This window comes from Eschrichtius robustus, chromosome 5 (assembly GCF_028021215.1).
Source record: "Eschrichtius robustus isolate mEscRob2 chromosome 5, mEscRob2.pri, whole genome shotgun sequence".
Classification (NCBI taxonomy): domain Eukaryota; kingdom Metazoa; phylum Chordata; class Mammalia; order Artiodactyla; family Eschrichtiidae; genus Eschrichtius; species Eschrichtius robustus.
Window position 1 is genome coordinate 11,665,380 of NC_090828.1, and position 19,800 is coordinate 11,685,179.

The 19,800-nt window shown below is 39.2% G+C and overlaps 2 protein-coding genes across 10 annotated transcripts in view; both read right to left on the reverse strand.

Annotated features, from left to right (window-relative positions):
• The window catches only part of MFF (mitochondrial fission factor), a 33,621-nt gene extending 31,481 nt beyond the window's left edge, over window positions 1–2,140 (reverse strand). For all 8 annotated transcript variants that reach the window (XM_068544309.1, XM_068544313.1, XM_068544312.1 and 5 more), the window contains exon 1: window positions 2,011–2,140. The gene's annotated coding sequence lies outside the window, so the exon portion shown is untranslated. The remainder of the gene's footprint in view (window positions 1–2,010) is intronic.
• Window positions 2,141–6,645: 4,505 nt separating this feature from the next.
• COL4A3 (collagen type IV alpha 3 chain) overlaps window positions 6,646–19,800 on the reverse strand; it is a 70,193-nt gene continuing 57,038 nt past the window's right edge. For both annotated transcript variants that reach the window (XM_068544315.1, XM_068544314.1), the window contains 9 exons: window positions 16,995–17,067; window positions 14,980–15,051; window positions 14,765–14,890; window positions 13,805–13,903; window positions 11,888–12,100; window positions 11,087–11,264; window positions 10,845–10,959; window positions 9,431–9,603; window positions 6,646–8,815 (listed from right to left, as the gene is read on the reverse strand). In XM_068544315.1, coding sequence (XP_068400416.1) covers window positions 8,731–8,815; window positions 9,431–9,603; window positions 10,845–10,959; window positions 11,087–11,264; window positions 11,888–12,100; window positions 13,805–13,903; window positions 14,765–14,890; window positions 14,980–15,051; window positions 16,995–17,067 — 1,134 coding nt within the window. In that variant the 3' untranslated portion in view covers window positions 6,646–8,730. The remainder of the gene's footprint in view (window positions 8,816–9,430; window positions 9,604–10,844; window positions 10,960–11,086; window positions 11,265–11,887; window positions 12,101–13,804; window positions 13,904–14,764; window positions 14,891–14,979; window positions 15,052–16,994; window positions 17,068–19,800) is intronic.

The window sequence follows — 19,800 nt, forward strand, 5'->3', positions numbered from 1 at the left end:
TGTGACATTTTCGGTAATATCTTTTGGCAATAAAGAAAATAAATTTCTCATTTGGAGTTAAGACATTAGTTCCAATTTTGTCACTTACAATCTACTAGACAACAAGTACATGAGTCTCTGTGATATAACTAAGGAGACAAAAATCTCTCTCAGAATCATAGATGATCTTATATCTCTACTTTCTAAGCCCGGTGGTTCCCAACCATCAGTAACTTAGCAACTTCATGCTTTTTTTTCCATACTCATGCAGTACGTTTACGCTCAGCTATACTTAATCTTTTCTTTAACTAAATTTTTAAAAATCTTAAGTGTATTTTAAAAGGAAATTTTACATTACTATTTTATTTTATTTATTTATTTTTTGGCCAGGCAGCTTGAGGGATCTTAATTCCCCAACCAGGGATTGAACCCAGGACCCTGGCTTTCAAAGTGCTGAGTCCTAACCACTGGACCACTAGGGAATACCCTTACTTTTTTAAACCATGGACTTAATGTACATATATAAAGACACGTAACAAAAACATAACTCTTACAAAAAACCCTCATCTGCAAACCACCTAAAGTCAAGTCACATCCCACTCGTGGAAAGTGTCCCAATTTGGGGACACAATGATTCAAGCCTGACTTTCTTATTTTCTATATTAGAACACTGGGATGCAAAGAAGTAGCCCAGGAAGTCACAGAAACAACCTGGGTCAAATTGACTGTGGTTGCAAAGATTTACATAATTCTCCAATTACCAAAAAAAATGTTGGGTTGTTTGTTGCTTATTATGTGGACCTAGTCCAAGGCTTTTATACAGTCACCCTGTTTCAGTTCTCTTTTCAAGCAACTATGCCTAAAGAATGGGTGTATTAGAAAATCACAGTGTAGTAACCCAGGATTAATTTTAATTTTTAAAGAAAAATCACTGAAAACTTGAAATTAACAAATTTTAAAATAAGGTTATCAATCCACAGAAAACAAGTTTCAACACAAGAAGGGAGGACAATAACAGCTAAACTTTGTAATCATAAAACAAGGCAGCCCTATCAGACAGGAAGGGATAGAAAACACAATTTCCTTTTGGAAAAACCCAGCAAAACCAACGCACGAGTGCTTGAAACCAAATAGATAGCAGGTCCCACACACAATTTAATTACAGGGGAAGAGACTACTAGGTACAACTAAATCGCTCTAATTCTTTCTGAATTTATTTTCCTAAGGGTTTTTCCTTTGGGATCTCAGACACTGAAACAAATGTTTTTCATTTAGGGAGAGAAAACATTTAAGATCCTTCAATTAAAGTCTCTCAGTGGGGTGAGAGGCCTGTAAACGACTGGTTCTATATTTGGGAACAAGGGCCCTAAAGCTTTTATCTTCTGCAACTAAAAGACGCCACCACTTTTGAAAGCATTCTCCTCCCTCGAGAAGGCCCCTTGCTCTAAAGTTGTAGGACGCACCCGAGGGTTTTCTTCTAAATACCATATAAGCGGAACTCCTCCTGCAAACGAAGGTCAGAGGCTTATCGGAACGGGAAACCGAGCTTTCCCCATTTCCCAGCTCCTGGAATGAAATCTAGGAGCATCTCCAGGCATCCACACCTGCGAGCAAGGATGCTTACACACCGGCCCGACCAGGGGCCTCCCCGACCAACCTGGGCTTCCAACAAGGCCTTTCTTTTCGAACACGTTCTTTTCCACAAAGTAAAAACAAAACAAACCAAAAACTTTTAAAGACGGCAGGCGTCGGGTTCAAGGTCATACTAAAGGGTACCAGGACCTTGGCTGAGAAGGATGAGAGAAGACTACCAGCCAAACCGCGCTTGAAGCTCTCAGGACGCCCTAAGGAGGAGGAAAGCCCAGGGCTTAAGACGAGAGGCTCTGGGGTCGGGCCTCCGGCCAGAAATACACCACGAACGGGCCGGGGCCGCAGCGGGTCCCTCCATCGACGGAGGGTCAGGGCCGCGGCGCTAGGCCCGACAGCCGGCTCGGGCCGCGGGTCCCGGGTCGGGAAGACGTCAGTACTCACCCCTGGGCCCGCTGAAAGTCCCTGGCGAGGACCGCCGCTCGCCGGCTCCCGAGGCGCTCGGGTGGGCGCTGTCAGAGGCCGTTGGCCGAGCGCACGGAGGCACCCGGGCAAATCACCGGCCAGAGATGCCCGCAGCGGGCGGGGAAAGACGCGAGAACTTCCGGGACTGGCCCCTCCCAGTAGCCGTAGTTGACGCCGGTTTGTGGTCATGTGACGCAGGTAAGGGCGGACGTAAGGCCCACGCATAGGAGCGGGGGCAGTACGACGTAGATGAGGCGACATCTTTGTTATGGGCAAGGTGCGCCAACCGCTTCTCCTGTTTACAAGGTAAACCCTCAGTAGCTAGTTAAATAACTAGTGTTCAGGACTGCATCAAAATCAGGACTGGTGTGAGGCCTAAGAATCTGGATATTTCGCCAGTTCTGCAAGTGATTCTTAAACACTACAGTACAATTTTGACGACTTTTCAAGCCCTCTATGTCTTCCTTAAACAGTGACCCCTGCCCTGACTGGCTCCCCTGATCCTTAAAGATGAGAATCATGGAAAAGGAGAAGTTAGGTTTCACAGAGGTTAGCAGCCTTGTTTAGCTTCCAAGAATTGCCTGCATCTAACCACTTACCCACTAACTTTCCGGGGGAGAGTCAGTACCATGCTCATCAACGTTGGGAGGGACTGAAGCCAATTCACGGAATACTTTGTGTGCCTCGACGTTAACAAACAGCCAAAGACATACACATGAGTAGGTACTTCTCTAGAGTCTAAAGATACTCCAGAGATGTTACCATTCTTTAAAACCATTTAGGAAGTCCTCTGAGAATTTCGTGTGATCCAATTACCAAATCCAAAGTCTTCTACCTTAGTCTTGATAAACCATAATCTTCCTGCATCAGTTGATTCTGTTAAATTAAATTAGATAAGAGTGTAGTATCAATACATGAAAGCACCTACCGGTTACACCTAACTGGTAGTAAATTCTAAAAGAAAGAAAAAAAAAAAGGCTCTTTCTCTCCCTTACCTGGGAACTCTGCTCCCTTTTTGTTTTTTTAAAATAAATTTAGTTATTTAATTTATTTATTATTTTTGGCTGCGTTGGGTCTTCATTGCTCTGCCCAGGCTTTCTCTAGTTTTGGCGAGCAGGAGCTACTCTTCGTTGCGGTGCGCAGGCTTCTCATTGCAGTGGCTTCTCTTGTTGCAGAGCACGGGCTCTAGGCGCATGGGCTTCAGTAGTTGTGGTGTGCGGACTTCAGTAGTTGTGGCTCGCGGGCTCTCGAGCGCAGGCTCAGTAGTTGTGGCACACGGGCTTAGTTGTTCCACCGCATGTGGGATCTTCCCGGACCAGGGATCAAACCCATGTCCCCTGCATTGGCAGGCAGATTCTTAAGCACTCCGCCACCAGGGAAGCCCTGCTCCCTTGTTTTTTGTAATAAAGCTTCATGCTGGGTCTTCTGTCTCTTCCGTCATTAATGTGGACATTCCTGTTTATGATTCAATCCACCATTGACTATCTTTTCACCCACAGTTGCCTCAAATCTTTTGTGGGAAAAGGTGGTATTTAAATCTAAATAAAATTAACAGACCATTTTGTCTCATCCTGTTACACTAGTTCTAGCCATTTCTTCCTAAGTGTCCCATTGGAGCTTTGATCCCAACAGGGTTTCCAACTCAAATTTTCTCCCTCTTCCTAATCCAGATAACTTCTGAATTTCCTTGTTCAGTTTCCTTGTTCAGTTGAATTTCCTTGTTCAGTTGGCCAGATATTTTTTCCAGTCACCAAGGTTCAAGACTCTGAAATCACCTTTCACTGTCCCCCATCCTTTATATTCTCCCACCTCAAGGCTAACTGTCCACTTTCTCTGTCATTTCTCCTCCTGCTACGAGACCATTACCAACCATCTGGACTGTTACCCTTTTAACTGGCCTCCCCACTTCCAATATTTTTCTTTCTCTAATTATTCCTGGATGTTGGATCCACAAAGAACCTATTTCTACAATTTGTGACAAAGACATCCCAAATTTGAAGCCCCAAATACAAAAAGAAATTGACGACTCATAGTTCTCCACAAATTCAAATGTCCGTACAGCAGTACAGTAATTTTAAAAAATACTTGAAACTGAAATAGCCTGGGAGGGTAGTATATGAAATATTGGATCTTTCGTGTTACCATTTGTATGATCATTCTACTCTTTGGCTCAAAATCTTCAGTGGGTCTCTAATGCCAACCAATGATGTGCAAGTTCACCTTGGTGTTCTAAACCCTAATATGGCCCTCACCTCCTGCTATGCCAATTTATTTACCACTCCTTGTGTGTGTGTATGATATATATGTATATATTCCATATATTCTTGACCATTAATTGTTCTCTGAGATTGCTTCATGCTTTCCTAAGTACTTACTTTTATCTGTGCTATTTCTGCCACCTAGAATGCCATCCTGCCTATGATCACCTTCTGTTTCTTGAAATCCTAACTACCCTTAAAGGACCACCTAAACTGTCCTCTCTCTTATGATTTCCTGAGCCCTCCAACTTTTGAACCACTGTTTGTTGACTCTTACAGTACTTGTCACATTCTGTTCAGTATTATAATTATCTATGTATTTGCCTTATTTTCCCTTACCAGATGATAAGTTCCATGTTTGAGACCAAGGTCTTTATCTCACTCATCTCTCTATCTTCATGGAGGGGCCATATTGAGCATGTTGTAGGTCTTGGGTATAAAGTAATGAGATCTATTTCCATGTTTGACTGATAAACTGGAATTAAAGATAAGTCCAAAGCAATAGTTCTAAAAAGGTTTTGAGCAGTGTCGGCATTTTTAGAAACACTGTAGAGCCTCCAAAAACCTAGAAAGGGTCATATTTATCTGAATGTTTAAGTTGAGCCCGGTTATTCAAAATCAGTTACGTTTCCTCCTGTGTTTGGTTGTCTCTTAGTTTCCAGTAAGCAGAGCTGGGATTAGGGTGAGGTGAATTAGGCACTCTTAGTGCTCCGCAAGTGCCCTGTCAATAAGTTGCAAAGAATCCCTTAGAGACTGATCAAGATTTTTCTTTTTAAACAGGCTTATAAATAGAATGAACTCAAACACAGCACTCATTGTTCTACTTGTCAGCAGTAAAAATAAGTTCATTAAAATAGATGAGTATATTTTTTGACTCAAAATGTTTTCAAATTAGTTTTTGCCCCAATTATGAGAGTGTTTCTAAATATTTATTTGAGCAACAATTTTCTTGGCTTTCTTAGAATTATTACCCAGCTTCACTATTCACTCATTCTGTTTTTTCCTTTGATTATATCTTTATTGTCATTTAACACAGACCCAAAATTTCTTACCTATGAGAGTTCAGATTTCGTGTATTAAAGGCATTCATCTTTACCAATTCTCTACCTTTGAAACTTTATGAATATTTTTCCTTGAATAAGAAGTATTTGCATTATAAATGGGAAACATTTATCGAAATATATGACCCATAACTTCTGTAATCTGTATGTTTTCCTATTGATTTGTAAAAACTCCTTAAATATCTCAATAGGAAGTGATAAAGATATGATTAGGTCTTTCACAGTAAAAAAAAAAACAACAAAAAAAACCACGCACTAATTAAATATACTAAATTAAAAAAACCAGATACTAATTTAAAGTGATAAATATTCAGCCTCACTGGTAATGAGCAAAATGTAAATTAAAATGAGACAGGCAAAATTACAAAAGAATATCCAGTATTGATAAAAGCATAAGGAGATGGGTGTTTTCATTACACTGTGTTGATGCAACTGGAAATTCTAGCAATGTTCCTGGAGAACATTTTTATATATATATGTATATATATACACACGTATATATATGTGTATCTCTCTCTCTCTCTCTCTCTCTCAAAGGCCTAAGATTGCAAGTCCTTTGATTCTGCAGTTTTCCTCCTAGAGATTTATCCTGAGTAAGTAATTGGACAAATGTATGATAAAATGTGTATAATACGTCCATAATAAAACTAAAATAAATGTCCATCAACCCATTGATTTATGTAGGAAATCCATGTAAATAATGATTAGTTCTTATCTATTGATGTGAAAATATGTCCACAGTGTATTAAGTTTAATTAAAAAATTTAGTTTCAAGACAGCATGCTTTTTATTCCATTTTTGTTTAAAAATATATTTACAAGAAAAAAGTCTGGAAGGATAATATCTTAATTTTCTTGGGTGGGGGTGAGGGTTAGATCATGGCAATTTTTATATTCTTCCTCATAATTGCTGTTGTTTTTACAGTGAACATATACTGTTTTTACAATCCAAAAAATTGGTTTACATTTTGAAAAAAATAAGACCAGATATAATTTTTTCAATTTTATTCTTAGACAATACAATAAAATAATATTTAAGCTGTAATTACAGAAATATTAGTACATTACAACATTGTAATTTTGTCAAGATATAATATAAAATATTCAATATATTTTAAATATATTTCATTTGGTTATAGAGTAAATATTAAATTAAGTTTAGTAGCAGTAAGTTACATTGGATGCATAGAAAAATCTTTGTAAGTTAAATTAGCAATAAAATTCAAATTTAGAATTATTGTAATACTTTTATAAATAAGTTACGTAATAATGTTTATCTTGCAAAAAGACCTTTGAGAAATCCACTATTTCAGCACACTGTGAAATTCCAAAGTTGAAGCCCGAAATTTAAAAGAAACAAGTTATTTACATTTATCTACAAAGTTAAATCTTCATAACCTTATAAACTACTGATTGATAGGTATCTGGAAAGGAATGCACATGAACTATGTTTTAATGCTCAGTCTTAGAAGTGGGACTGAGCAACTGTTAATATGGCTTCATTGGAATTTAAGGTTTTAGCATCACTTGTCTTCCTCAGAAGTTAAACACTGATAAGAGGGCAAGAAAAGATGGAGGCCTGGGGACAAGCAGAGGCCAGTCATTTGGCATTAGCACCAGTATAGGGCATTTACTTGTTAGTAAAATTAATGACCTTAAGGTCATTTGTGATTTTGGACTTTAAAGAGAGGCATGGATGGAGCAATAGTTGCCAGCTGTACCTGGTAACTGTCTGTAGAATTGTTTCTTAAGTGTTTGCCTAGAGCAGTTCTTCCCAATCAGAAATCACCAGGAGGGTTTGTTAAAACACAGATTTCTGGGCCTTACCCCCAGAGTTTCTGATTCTAAAGGTCTAGGGTGAGCCCTAGAATTTGCACTTATGGCAGGTACCCAGATGCTGCTAATGCTGCTGGTCTAGAGACCACATTTTGAGAATCGCTGACCTACACAGGGTTTGTGGAGATCAGCTAGCCCTGTGCCGTGATAGTACAATTAAGAGAGTAGGATATTTTTAGAGCAAAAAAAAAAAGTCTTAGTATAAGATGAGTCTAAAAAAAAAAATGAGTCTAAGTAAATAATCTAAGTAAAATGCACTTCTCAGTTTAAATGTAAAAATGGCTTGACAGTAGTCACATGAGCAGTGAAGGATGCCAACCAAGGTCACAGTCTGTGCTGTCCTCTGGGGTCACATCTTCACTTACAGAGCAACTGAGGTTGAAGCAATAACCTGAATTTAAATATCAGCACCACCAACTCCACCTAGGTGGATCAGGAAGCATATTTGACATACAACTGCCAAACTATACAATTCGTACATTAAGATTTTTACACAATGGACTCTTTCAATGGTTTGTAAGAATATGTAATATCAAAAACATGTTTTTACAAAGGAAGAATTAGATAGTTAACAAGGGAATAAATCTCTGAACACCCAGTTTAAATGGAATATTTAGAGCAAAGGAAAAATATTCTGAGCCTGATTAGCCAACAAATGGCTTAAGTTCTTCCATGGATTGCTGAACTACTATTTTATAAGGTATGCACCAAGATTTATAGGGATGGGGATAAAGTGCACATCTAGGAAGTAGTGTCCTTGTTATTTGTGTGGGTGTAATTAATTCACTAGGGTAAAAATTGTATCTATTTGAATATAAGCAAGCTATATTGCTGCAGTGAAATGAGTTCAATGGACAAACAAAAATATCTTTTAAAAAATGTAAACCAAAACCAGGCAGTATCTCCAAGGCTATTATGATTCCATTCAGAGCAACCCCCTTTTGGCCATAGTCTTGGGTATGTTTGAAAAAGCACTAGAAAAATCCATGAACCTCAGTTCAGTTCTGGTTCCCTTAGGCCTTAGGTTACTCACCAGGTTTGAAAGTCCAGTTTATTCATGATGTTTTAGTATTCCACTTGTCTCCATCCCCTTCCCTACCCAGGGTCTAAAGCTTTAGGAAGCAGGTGGTTGGGCAATCTAAAACAGATTTAGCCTCCCTGAGTCTCAAAGACTGGAATAGAAGGGGGGCAAATCCTGGGAATCCAGTAGACCAAGTAGCTCTTAACTTGTAGCATCAAACTTTATACAGTCACCATTTACTTAGTGCATTGGATACAAATGGAATACAATTTCAGTGATATTTTGTGAAAAGCCTACTGCCTTGAGTTAGGGAACTTTGACACAGTACAGGTTTAGAGAGCAGTATCACAGAACTAACTTAAAAGAATGCTTTGTTGTGTGGGGAAACAAAAAGAAACTTTGTACGAAGCCATCATAGGGCGATATTGTTCGGTTAGAGAAAAATACTTAAATAAATGCATGTTCTTTATCATTACTTGGTTATTTGGGATGAAAAGTCACAGTTCTATTTTTTCTTTATTTCTTCAATGTCTCCTCTTCATGCACACCTGACAGCGACTTATTATCTTTTCTAACTCCCCAGCTTTCACGGTTGATGGAATAGGTTTTCTGAAATAAAAAACAAAACAAAACTAAAGAAAAACCCACAAAAAGTTTCATCAAGTTATAGATAAAAGGGAAATACTTCCTGGGTTTGAGTTTTATTAATGAATATTGTAGCTCATCTAAACTTTATTATAGGGAGGTGTATTTCTGAAAAGGTATCTATGTCAGCATTTTAGTTCTATTTAGCAGCAACTTGCAGGTGCAAACTTACGGATCATTTTTTCTGAAATAAAAACTACTCCTATCCTTTTAATACTCTGTATTACTCACAAGTCTTCCAATACAGTAAATTAAGATTAGCAGATCATTTAGTATTGATAGTTTTATTCAGTAGTCTATAAATTCATATATAAATATTAAATACATTTAGTGATGACAAAAATCACATTTTTTTTGGTCTTTATTGGTACAGTAGCACAAACCATGGCTACTTGTTGACTCTAGACCACTTGTAAACTGGATTTTATCGGCTAAACAGGCTAAACAGGATTTTATTGGCATGGGGAGATTTTTTCGATGTGAGTACATCAACACACAGGGCATGAAAGTCTAACATAGGCTACCTTTGAATAGTTATGCAATTGAGTCATCAGATTAAACTTGACTTTGAATAGTTACCTGAACATTCTTTTGGGGTCTAATGAAGCCAACCAGAAACTGTAGGAATTTGAATAGTAGTTGCATGTTCCTCTTCCATGACATTCTATAAATGGACTGGCTCGGAATTCTTCTAAGCAGGAGCCGGGGGATGCCAGTGCCTGCCCAGCGCCCTCTGAACCTGCACTTGTGAACTATCATAATAAAAGTATCCAAATAAGAATTCTTGGCATACTGCTCACATTTTCAATGCTCTAAAATTTTCTTTTTTGTAATAGAAGACAGTAAGAAAAAAACCCATAAAGGATGAATTAAACCTCTGGTGCTTCTTTACCCAAATTTACTAACACTCCAGCTACCTTCCAAGTTGAAGGATAGTCATCAAAAATAAAATAAAAGCTATTTATTTTGCCTGGAATGCTCTTTTCCCCAGGTCTGACTGGTTCTTTCTTGTCATTCAGGGGTCTGCTTAAATATAACCTCCAAAAAGATTTCCTTGACTTCACCCCTATCAGTCTCTCCCCTTATCTTGCCTTATTTCCTTCCTAGGACTGTTCACCACCTGAACTCATTACTACTATTGTTATTTTGTCTTCTTGCTTATATGCCTATCACTAGGATTTAAGCTCCATGAGCGCAGGAACTTTGGTTCACTGCCAGTATCCTCAGTACCTCGAATGGTCAAGGCACATAGTAGGTGTTAAATAAATATTTGTTGAATTAATGATTGAATGAATGGACGTCTGTGAGTAAAGAAGGGGGAATAGCATATCATAAATGATGCTACACAGAATATGAACGACCACTAGCCATGTTTGTGCAGGTGTCAGAATCACAAATGTTAATCCCTAGATTTCTTCAACTCGGGATTACTTACATCTCGGGAATTTTCCTTTAAAAGGCTGTTTCTTTTAGTTCCCATCTTCATAGGAACTTCAAAGGGTCACAGTATAAGGTACAAAGATTTTGGAGCAGACAGGCTCAGATTCAAATCCCAGTTTTACCACTTACTAGTTGTGAGACCCTGGGGAAATTTCTTTACTTCATTCTTACTTGTAAAACTGTAGATGATAGAAACTACCTTGCAGGGTTTTCAGAAGGCTTTTGGAGGATATATAAAACAGCTGCCACATTTTTTAAAAAAGGCATTCTATTACCAATATGGTAGCTACTCTTCACTTAAATGTCTTACTTAGAATTTGTGGGTAGTCTCTTTCTGAGAAGTCTATTTTTTTAAAATGCTCCATTATTTACCAAAGAACAACTTACTTGAAGTAAAAAAAAGTATATTTGTAGATTTTCAAGCAAATATCCACAGCAGATTGTGCATATTGATGTCAAGCAATATCATTCCTGGGGGTCACATCTCATCCAGCCCAATGTAAGATCCCACAGATTATCTTTACTATGAATTTACTGTTCCTTTTCTCCTTACCATGATGAAAGAAAATCCTTTCCAGAGAGAAATCCAGCCAGGAGGACATGAGGGGATATCAGTAGTTTGGCTGTGAACAGCTATGGCAATTGCAGGACCTTCACAGACCGTGCATCTGTAACGCGAAACAAGGAAGATGGTAGCATTGCCACTTTCTGCACCATGATGTGCTGCCTTACATTCCATTACAAACGAAGTGATTCAACTGCTCCCATCACGAAACTAAGGGATTGGGATTTTACCTGCTAATATAAGGCTCCAGGGCCCGGCCAGTAATTGGAGCCATGTCCACTGGCATCAGAGCTGGTGTTGACAGCCAGTATGAATAATCGTTTCGAGATGCGAAATTACATACATCATTGATATTGCAGAATAAGAATGGCATTGTAGTAAATCTCTGCAGGCAGCTGCCAAGAGTGCCTAATAAAACATCAGGCTGGGTGTCACTTACAGTAAATTCAAATTATTTTGATTATCATTACTAGATAGAGGCTAATTAAAACACAACCTATGGCAAAAACTGGAGAAAGACAACACAAAAGAGCTATTTGCAAAATGTGTGATTGAAAAGTTTTAATACTGATAGAAATTAAAGATCCAATAGGGAAAGAAATCCTCCTTCGTTCTTCCACCTTTAACGCTTCCTGTGGCCGTTTCTAATCAGTCTAGAATTTGAGGACTAGCAGAGGTTGCTTGGGAAAATGTCTGCTTCAAAGTGTTCCCAGTTCTTCATATGTATATGCTAGCCAATAACCAGACGAAGCTTTAGAAAAGATGTTACTTTGAAGATTAAAAAGCAGACAGGTATTTTAGTGAAAAGTCTTTGCGTTGCACAGGATGAATGTTCATGAGCCAGGCTCCTTCTAGAGCTTACATTCCAGAATGAATATTATACAGGCCAATGTCTTATTTACTCTCATTAAAAAATGCTGTGACATACTCAGGTTGTTTATACTTAACTTCAGAGGGAATTACCCCATGCCATAAAAATGTATAGTCTGCACGTGGAACAAAGTAGCTAGAAATGAGAACGAGGACATTACCCAGGTCCTGTCCATGGGATTGTTCATTTCCTTGTACAAAGAGAAGAGAAAACCCACTATAGAGTGGTTCTGTCCCTTCTGGACAGGAGGGAACCGCCGTGGTCTGGCTGTGCCGGGTGAAGACAAAGCCCCTCATCGTCGTCCCCCTTGCAGGTGGTCCAGTGTCTCCAGGTCTCCCCTTCAAGCCTGGCAGGCCATCGGATCCAGGCGGTCCTTTAAAAAACACATTATACACGTTGCAACACAAATGAAACCTCAAACTTGTTTTTCCAAAATACTAATTTAAATGTTTATATATATTTATTAAGCCTCAAATACAGAAAGGAGTCCTAAAGAATAATGGTTTATATTGGGGCTTCCCTGGTGGCGCAGTGGTTGGGAGTCCACCTGCCAATGCAGGGGACACGGGTTCGAGCCCTGGTCCGGGAAGATCCCACATGCTGCTGAGCGGCTGAGCCCGTGAGTCACAGGTACTGAGCCTGCGCTCTAGAGCCTGCGTGCCACAACTACTGAGCCCGTGTGCCACAACTACTGAGCCTGTGAGCCACAACTACTGAGCCCGCGTGCCACAACTACTGAGCCCGCATGCCTAGAGCCCGTGCTCCACAGCAGGAGAGGCCACCTTAATGAGAAGCCCGCGCACTGCAATGAGGAGTGGCCCCCGCTCGCCGCGGCTAGAGAGGGCCCACGCGCAGCAACAAAGACCCAACGCAGCCAAAAATAAATAAAATAAATTAAAAAAAAAAAAGAATAATGGTTTATAAAATGGCCAAAGAATATTCTTAAATGTTGACTATTTTATTACAAGTGCCTTTTATGATAGATATTTGTGTATATCTGATGATGAGTTTTTGAGATCAGGTTTTCATCTTTGTATTGCCCTGTGGTGCCTGACATCAAGACGAACTCTGTCTACTTGTGAATAATTCTCAGCACAGTTTGTGTTGTAGTAGCCTTGCTCTTGCTTTGGCCCCATTCTGTAACCCAGACTTGGTCAGTAAAGTTTTTAAATTTATGGGATTATTAATAAGAGTTTTATTTTTTACCATTTTGAAAAACACATTTTTAAGGAAAGTCGAATGATTAATAATGTTTTAAATGTTTTAAAGCACTCAGGACAATACTAAGTCATCAGTGATTATGCAGTTAATATTACAATTAATATTATTAGTTAGCATTATATTTAAAGACAAATCTCTAGTCTTTACAGTTGTATTATAGTAGATCTGGGCGTATGTCAATGAATTCGAAATCACATTTAGAGTTTTTTCTTACTTTAACAACGTCAGCAATCCTAAAAAATAAGATTTGGAGGGCTGGGTATTTTCTAGAAAGGTGCTTTTGAAACTTTTGCAGAAGGTAGGTTTTGATCCAGGCATATCAAATTGACACATATAAGTTTATGTTCAGACTAAAGTACTTAAAGAGGCCCCTTTTTGGGACAAGCACATGAGTTGTTGAGTTAGTATTCAAGAATGGCAAAGTTAAAAGACAGCTTTCCTAAATAGGGATACTAAGTTGCTCTTCTATTCATATCAAGGTAATGTTTTTCCAACTATGTACTTAGGTGCTACTCTTACAAGTAGATATTATCAACTAAGTACACAGTATCCGCTTTTCTGAAAATAGAATTGGTGTTTCATTAGGCCTATGTGTCCTCAGGTTAAAAATCTGAAGTACATTTGCCCAGTTAACAGATAGGAAGAATGGTTTATTCCAGTAACTCTTGATTTTCTGTCTCCTTCCGAAAGAACATTTTGCCCCAGCTTTTAGTCTAATCTGCACAACACAAATTGAAAGATCTAGATCTAGATCGTGATCTAGGTCTTATGGTCACAAATTTGAACAAGGCTCCTTTCTCTGTATATATATGGGTAATAGCTCTCCTTCAGTGAAGGAGAACAGCCAGCTGTTTACCTTGCTCTCCTTTACAACCTTTGTTGCCCTTTTCTCCAATTGGTCCAGGGGTTCCTGGTAGTCCATCCTTGCCTGGTTTACCTCTTGGTCCACAGGGTCCTAGGCAAAAAACCCAACATTGTATTGAATGGATCATATAGAAAAAAAAGCAGGGTGGCCAACCATCCCAGTTTACCCAAGACTTCTACAGTTTCAGCAATAAAAGTCCTGCAAAGAGAACAGACTGGGCAAACTGGGATAGTTGGTCATCCAACATGTTACAACCTACTTCCCAGGGGGAAAGAAAAAACCCCTGAGAAATGAACTAGGAGTATATGAAATACAGCAGTTTAAAATTGTGCTACCATTTTGATTTATGCTGCTCCAGAATTCACTATGCCCTTGTATTGATCAAAGTAATAAATCATATCTCTCTTATCTCCCAGGTGATTCAGGCAAATGTAGAACACAACAATTCCATTCAGAAGTCTATTACAATATGCTAAGACTATAAAAAAGGGTTAGTTCAATTTCCATGAACCAATATTTTGAAAAGATTTCATAATATTAAGCATACATTTGCATTTACTACTCTTCCAAGTGCTGTACAAACTGTTAGAAAAGTATAAATACCTGAAACTCAGGTTTATTTGGGCAATCATTTATAAATAGTCAGAACTCTAAGACTCACAGTTGTCAGAGAAGATAGACTTCATGCTTTTACCTTAACCAAAAAAATTCTGAGTTTCCTAAAGTGTATTTGTTCAAGTTTATACTATACACAACAGTTTTCAATAGATTCAAAAGGAGTTTTATTTGCTGGTCAAGAGTAAAATGAGCTCAATGCTAAAGCTGATGATTAAAAACACTGTAATGTGTAAAATTTTCTGTGAAGTTGTATCACTTGTTTCCAAAGCTCTTTACAGGTATTTTGGTTCAACTGCTTCCTAGTGATCTCAGTCAATGCTGCCAGATCCACACCTGAGTTTCCCGGTAGCCCCGGGGGCCCAGGTTCTCCTTGCATCCCTGGTTCTCCATCTGGGCCAGGTGGGCCTGGGCTTCCTGGAAGGGAGATGATCTTCACTGTGCCAGGGTCTCCACGTACACCTATTGACATGAACATATAAGAAGGTGATGGCTTTCCTGTTGAGTTACTGTTTCTTCATGGACAGCAATACTAAAGAAATAATATTTACCAGGTGGTCCTTTTGGCCCAATTCGCCCTGGAGGTCCACTTGGTCCCAGAAATCCTGAATTACCCTTCTCCCCTTAAAAAAAAATAAAAAGGCAATGTGATTCCACATAGAACAATGGGTTTCCTAGCTCTTTAGGTTGATGGTTGACTCTAGATAATGGGAGTTATGACCGGAGGTTATGAGTTCTGTGACAACGGCTGCAACTTAGTTATATTCGTGTGGGTTGTGGCATTTCATTTGGACCCAATTAGCCATGTTTAATGTCTATTAAAAATATATTCTAGAATTAGGCATTAAGAACTAGAATTTTAGCATTGAAGGGGAAGCATTCCTAAGAGTTCACTTTTTAAGTTCAGAAACCAATTCAATATTTAAGGTAAAATATGAAGTGACACTAAAACCTATTTTAGCACTTCCTAGTGAATTATATTGGTTGTCAATAGTTATCTACTTTCTCAGCTTATTACTCTAGCTTTACTAGTAGCCCAAAGTTAGTTATGTTAGGAACTCTCATGAGCTCATATAGAATATCTACTTTGATGTAAACTATCAAAGTGGTAAGATTTCTCTCCCAAACAGTCTTTGACATGAATGAAATGCTACCAAGAACCATCGATTTGGAGAAATATTCTCTTTTTAAAAATCTTGACAAAATGTAGACATTACATCTGATTACTTAGAAAGAACTTAATACTAAACATGATATTCATAGCAGAAATATAATAAAACAATTATATTACCCAAAGCTAACTGGCAACTACACTATAAATTATCCACTAGATATCAGAACTTGAGGATAGTGTTAACATTTGCTTACGTCTACCAGAAGAGGCCTAAGTATTTTTCCCTTTGCGGATTAAAATTTCCAAATAAAGAAGTGCAAAATCATAGGTAGTGCCAGATGATAGATAGTCTTATTCTGGAACCTAAGAGACTAATTGAATGTGTTTCACGGAACATATTCCAAAGAACTGATTTTACGAATCTTCCCTCTATATACATCTAAATATTTCACCAGAATATTTCTTTCTTTAGTAGGGCCTTTCTATAAGTTTTCAAGTCTTAGCTGTTCCTGTTCTGAGACTTGGGGGAGTGACAGGTGTACACGTTTTCCCCAGGCTGTCTGACAGTATTCACCAACCCAATGTCTAGTGAGACTCCTCAGAATCACTTGCTTTGATTTCTTCTTTGCTATTTTGCTCCTTGAAGAGCCAGTGGTTGAAAGCATTGAAAAGGCTCTCTTTAAACTCCAGCTTGTCCTCCCTCAGACCTGGAAAAGTTTGTCTTTCATAGAAACATGGTTTTGTTCACTTTGGTTGAAATTCTTATTTAGCATCTATTTAGTCTATGGTAATAGATTCCCCGCACATACAAAACAATACCAGTGGATTTAACCAGCCAGAACAACAAATCCAATATTTAAAATGTCATTTGAGGTCATAGCACCCTTATGGAAGATTTGAGAATTATTTTCTGAAACCTGTAGTTTAAATGTATGTGTATGAACATTTTAAACTTAAAATCTCCAAATTACATGTCTTCTCTGATTAAAAACATAATACATGTGCCCCATAAAAAAAAAGTGCCTGAATCTGCATATAAAAATTTACTTACCCTCCCCCATTATCAGCTTGGTGAATATTCTTTTAGATTTTCAGCTTCTTAAAATTATCACACATGCACAAAGTAAAATAAACCATTCAAAGCAATACTGTTGCTACTGATGTAGTTCCCTATCCCCCAGCCCAATACACATCAGTACTCTCAAAGGTAACCACTTTAAACTGTTTCTGTTTTGAGTTTTTCTATAGTTTCCATCCTTAAGGTATGGTTTAATTTTTAAGGCCCCTGGAGTTGTGTGCTGGTGGAGTCTTCCTTCTTCATTCATACTGAGGTCCTATTTGTACCCCAACTGCCTGTGGTGACCGTAGGGGTTCAGTAAACATTTGTGTACCCTAAAATATGAATTATGGTCATTGTCTTTGCATCCAAAGAGTAGTGCACAAAAACAGTACCTTTCATGCCTGGAAATCCATAGAATCCAGGATCACCTCTGACCCCTGGCAGACCTGGGGCACCTGGTGCTCCCTATATTTTAAATAAGAAAGAGCAGAACCACAGACATATTTTTAAAATCACAATACTCACTACAGTTTTTTTTTTTTTTTAAAGCATATAGGATATAATACTATGTTAGGTCAGAATGAGTTAAAGTTGTCAGACATCATTTTTACATTCCAATCCAGTATTTCACCTCCTGTAACTCCTGGGCCACCTACCTCACCTTACGACTATCATCTTCAATAAGAAAGAGGTAAAAACTACCCTTAAGCCCAAGAGCCAACATAACTTCTCATGTTAATGTATGTTGGTGTGAGTATTGGATACAACTGGATATTCTGTATTCTAAACTGAACTGCCCAGTATTTGAAGATCTTTCAGGAAGAATAGGTACCAGTTTGCCAGGATGAAAATTATAATTTGTATTTGTAATTCTTGCAAAGGCAACAGAGTTGCTGTTGAATTGTAGCACCCACCATCATTCTAACTAAGCCATCAGAGTTATAACTTACTCTGGTCAGAGAGATAGAAGTAAAGGTTCCAGGGATGGGAGCATGAAGGGGTTGACAGGGGAGTTTTGACATGCACGTTTGGCAAAGATGCAGTGATCTGACCGGGCAGAGATGCTCCCTCCTTATGAGGCTCAGACTAATTGCTGTTGTGACCATGAGATGCTCAAGCAAGGCCATCGGAGGAGAGGGGAGGGAACAGGGTTCCCGAAAAGAGTTCTATGTCAGAATGTATATTGCATCTACTCTTATACTGTCCATATGAATGAGACAGAATGCTATTACTTGAAAACAATGAATTGAAGCTCATGAAAAATGCCGACAATAACAAAACTGGTCTTTCAGGCTGCTGTCTTTGGAGTTAGAAGATGAAAAAAGGAACAGTCCTATTTCTTAGATAAGGTGGTGTGAGGTTAAAAAAGGAGAGAGAGAAAACAACCATGTGATCAAGGAGTCTCAGGCTTCTGAAGCCTGGCCTGTTCTCCAGAGGTAAAGATAACCAGGGAGGAAGGTCTGGTGCCAGGCCCTGCCTTAGGGTGGAGAAGAAGCTGCTTCCTGCAAGGAGAGAGCTGTTAAGGGTAAGGAGTCAGTTTAGATATCCATCAAGAAGAATTTTCTTTCAAGCGCAAATGTAGAAGCCTAGACTAACCTTGGAGGCACAGGGGATTTAAGAGAGATCGCATTTCCAAACCAGACTTTCCACATCCCAGTGTCCTTGGAAGAACTTTCAGTGTGATCATAGGATTAGTGTTTGCCACTTTCAAAGAATCATGGAGAACATGAGAAATACCTAAGACTGGAGTTGGGCAAATATCTCACTTAAAAAAAAAGTTTTAAAAAGGTAGATTCTGGAAACCAAATACCAAGAGAGCTTAAGAGAGCGTAACATGTTTCCTGACAAGAAGCCATGCCTAAGAACCTCATTACCCATCACAAGGAAACACAGAACATCTATGACATAACCGATTTCCTCATTAGTTTCCAAGAATTTGATGTAAACAGAGGGATCAGGTTTTTCAAATATGCTGTTAAGAGAAAGCTAGGGAAGGTGGCCATAGTGTTGAGTGAGATGCTGTGAATTGAGAGATCTTAATAGGCTGGAAACATAAGCCTGAAGGAACAAGATGATAACTAAGAAAGATAAATGTGAAAGTTCTGCCCTTATGTCACAAGTACACAAATAGACAAGACAAAAATTAATGGAGAGGGCTTTCCTGGTGGCGCAGTGGCTAAGAATCCGCCTGCCAATGCAGGGGATGCGGGTTCCAGCCCTGGTCCAGGAAGATCCCACCTGCCGTGGAGCAACTAAGCCCGTGCGCCACAACTACTGAGCCTGTGCTCTAGAACACATGAGCCACAACTACCGAGCCCGTGTGCCACAACTACTGAAGCCAGCGTGCCTAGGGCCCGTGCTCCGCAGCAAGAGAAGCCACCGCCGTGAGAAGCCCGTGCATCGCAACGAAGAGTATCCCCCACTCGCCGCAACTAGAGAAAGCCCGCGTGCAGCAACAAAGACCCAACGCAGCCAAAAATAAAAATAAAAATAAAAGTAATGGAGAAAACTTAGTAGCAGTTCATGAGGAAAAGGCACAAGGTCTTTCGTTGACTACAAGCTCAATGTGTGATGATTGTGTGGTAATGAGGCTGCCAAACAGCTCATGTGGAATTTTAGGTTGGATTATAAAACAGCATGTTCAGGGGCTTCCCTGGTGGCGCAGTGATTGGGAGTCTGCCTGCCAGTGCAGGGCACACGGGTTCGAGCCCTGGTCTGGGAAGATCCCACGTGCCGCGGAGCAACTGGGCCCGTGAGCCACAATTACTGAGCCTGCGCGTCTGGAGCCTGTGCTCCGCAACAAGAGAGGCCGCGATAGTGAGAGGCCCGCGCACCGCGATGAAGAGTGGCCCCCGCTTGTCACAACTAGAGAAAGCCCTCGCACAGAAACGGGGACCCAACACAGCCATAAATTAAATAAATAAATAAATAAATAAATTTAAAAAAAAACAAAAAACAAAAAACAGCATGTTCAGGATAGTGAGACTCTTCCATCCTCTAGCCACTCCGTGGGGTACTGAGTTCTTACTCCTGTAAGGTGTTTGTCCCAGGGGCTGCATTTTTAAGGTATTGACAAACTAAGATATATTCAGAATAGAGGCAGAGCTGATGACATCTTAAACTGAATTTGAGAAAAAAAAACCCCATGTATTTATTGGGAGAGAAAATAGAAGGAAATGGCAGCTATTTGCAAATAGT